The sequence below is a fragment of the Limulus polyphemus genome, unplaced genomic scaffold (genome assembly GCF_000517525.1).
Source record: "Limulus polyphemus unplaced genomic scaffold, Limulus_polyphemus-2.1.2 Scaffold1458, whole genome shotgun sequence".
NCBI classification, from domain to species: Eukaryota; Metazoa; Arthropoda; class Merostomata; order Xiphosura; family Limulidae; genus Limulus; species Limulus polyphemus.
Window position 1 is genome coordinate 14,403 of NW_013667068.1, and position 2,492 is coordinate 16,894.

Below are 2,492 nucleotides of genomic sequence, written 5' to 3' on the forward strand. Positions count from 1 at the left end.
TTTAACTTAGATCAAATTTACCACAAATATAACAAAATATGTCTGGGTCAGTTACGCAACCTCTTGTTGCCATAGCGACGAATAAATAATATTTAAAAGAAAAAAAATAATGTAAAAGTGCACGCACAAACAAATACTATCCAGAAATGACACGTCATGCGGCCTGTTAACTGTTTATATACTAGCGGTGCGTTTTTTGTTTTTTTTTGTTGCGAACCTGAGAACGATCGATAAGACTCACGTCGCGATTGGTCTAGAGAAATCTATAGCCAGCGGTTGTCAACATTTTAAGCATAACAAAAGGTGACCAGATTTCAATAAAAATGATTCACTTGTGTAAAAGTACACATGATGTTTTGTACGTGATAGAGAAAAATGGATATTATTTTCGGATTCAGGGTACAGGAATTACCGCAGAACACATGTAAACATTTCAAGACAATAAAACCACCGCAGGCCTGTGTAATTTATTGAATACGAATCAATGTTTACTTTTAAGAAGAAAATGTATAAACCGGAAGTATGTTTGTTGTTAAGCCCAAAGCTACACAATGGGCTAACAATGCTGTGCCGTTTTAACACCGCAATAAACTAAATGTGAATAAACCCTAAAAAAAAACAAAAACAATATACAATCATCAGGTTTAAGTATAGAATAACATTTAGATACAAACATCACTTTAGCACAGTTTTTTTTTTTTATAAACAAATATTTTTTTTTATATTTATACTATTTACAATATGATGCAACAGACGTTTAAAACATTCACACATCGATATTTTTATGCACATCCATATATACACTACAAGTATATCACATAAAAAAAATTAGCTTTTTCTCATACAATTATAATACTGCTTTAAAGTTTCTTCATTTACAATAAAATGGCAAAGTTTACAGAAAAATAAAATATTTATTTTGGTATATGATTATATTAGAGTATGTTGTGCCCACCGCGAGTATCAAAACTCAACTTTTGGCGGGAGTTTTCAGATTAAAGGAGTACAGACAGACATACACACAGCTCAGTTCATGTATTCTAATATGCTTCTAAGCCAGTGGTTCTTTTGCTTTTTTTACTCCATGCCCCAACTCGACACCTGAAAACATTTGATGCTCCCTTAATATAAAACAAATTTGGTGTTGAAAAGGTATAATAGTATAATGTAAAATTTACCAAGATTTCACACCCAAATTAAAAATCCTTATTGTAGCATTTTCAAATTGCCCCCCTGTGAGGCGTGCGCCCCACGTTCAGAATCACCGTTCTAAGCGAAAAGAACAAGTCAGGGAACTAATGTATGAGGCTGTCTTTCAAACTGATAAGTAAAATATAAAAATAACACCAGTTCCGATACATATTACAGTTTGGCAAGAAAATACAGTACACATCACAGACTCAAATTTTCGCGTATTTTTTTAGTTTTTTTTTTTCAAATATTTTTACATTGCCAACTTACATAAAAAAAAGTCCCCTTTGAATACCGTTGATCTCATTGTAAATTATCCAAGGTTCCGGGACCATGTGCATGGGGTAGCGGCCCTCGTTCTGATAAATCTGTTGAATAAGTTCACTGTCGGCCACAAAAACAGCTTCAACAACCCCCAGCTTCTCGCGATAGACACGACCCAATTCGTTATGTCGCCGGTCACAATATTCATGGATTTTTGGAGCACCCCCTCTAAAGAAGATACTGAAGATTGTACCGAACAAAGGAAAGCCTTTCGGTGAAGGTATGCTGTCGTACGGGTTGCTCGAGTCGTAGCTCATGGAGCCGGAAGCCTCTGTCGGTGGTTTGTGGTAACGGAACGGGTACCTCACTTCAAAAGGTTGAGATAAAGTCGTGCTTGTAGTAGAATTTTCTTGTGCGACAGTTGGATGTAATAAGCGAAAAATAAAGTTGTTTAGAAAAGGCCGTAACTCTTTTAAAAAAAAAGAATTACACACTTTAAGAGATGCTTTTAAACCCATATTGGAAATTTGCTAAAAACGAGTTACTTTTTTCTTTATTCTCCAAATAATTGCTCTAGGTTTATTGGACCGAAAGAGAGACCGAACACTTGGCTGACGATAGCATCATCCACCCTTCACAACGACTGTCAAACACCGCCTTAATCTTTTGTAGCGCCCGAATAATTGCGCGTTAGTTGTCCCACAGTCTCCGCGCGCGCGTATATTAGTGTTAGCAGAGTGATGCTGAATTATTAAATGTAAACTCCAGTTCACCGACGATCTACCTGACTACTGCAACAAGTTACGTTACAGCGGGTGCTGCAGTGCAGCAAATAGGAGATGGCGGAAGTGCTAGCCTTTATAGAAGTCAGCCATATCTGTTGCTTTTCACCGAATTAGTGGTAACACCTGAATACGTGGTCGGGGGAGTGGACAAAAAAGTATGACTTAATTATTGTGTATTCTACAGTAAAAAAAAGTGGGGGGGAGGGCAACTGGTCCCGTAATCTCGCCTATGTACGCATATATTGATACTAT

At 36.7% G+C, this 2,492-nt stretch overlaps 1 protein-coding gene across 1 annotated transcript in view; it reads right to left on the bottom strand.

Moving 5' to 3' along the window:
* LOC106463670 (cytochrome P450 315a1, mitochondrial-like) overlaps positions 1–2,043 on the bottom strand; it is a 9,505-nt gene extending 7,462 nt beyond the window's left edge. The window contains exon 1 of the mRNA XM_013923726.2: positions 1,462–2,043. Coding sequence (XP_013779180.1) covers positions 1,462–1,973 — 512 coding nt within the window. The 5' untranslated portion in view covers positions 1,974–2,043. The remainder of the gene's footprint in view (positions 1–1,461) is intronic.
* Positions 2,044–2,492: the final 449 nt, after the last annotated feature.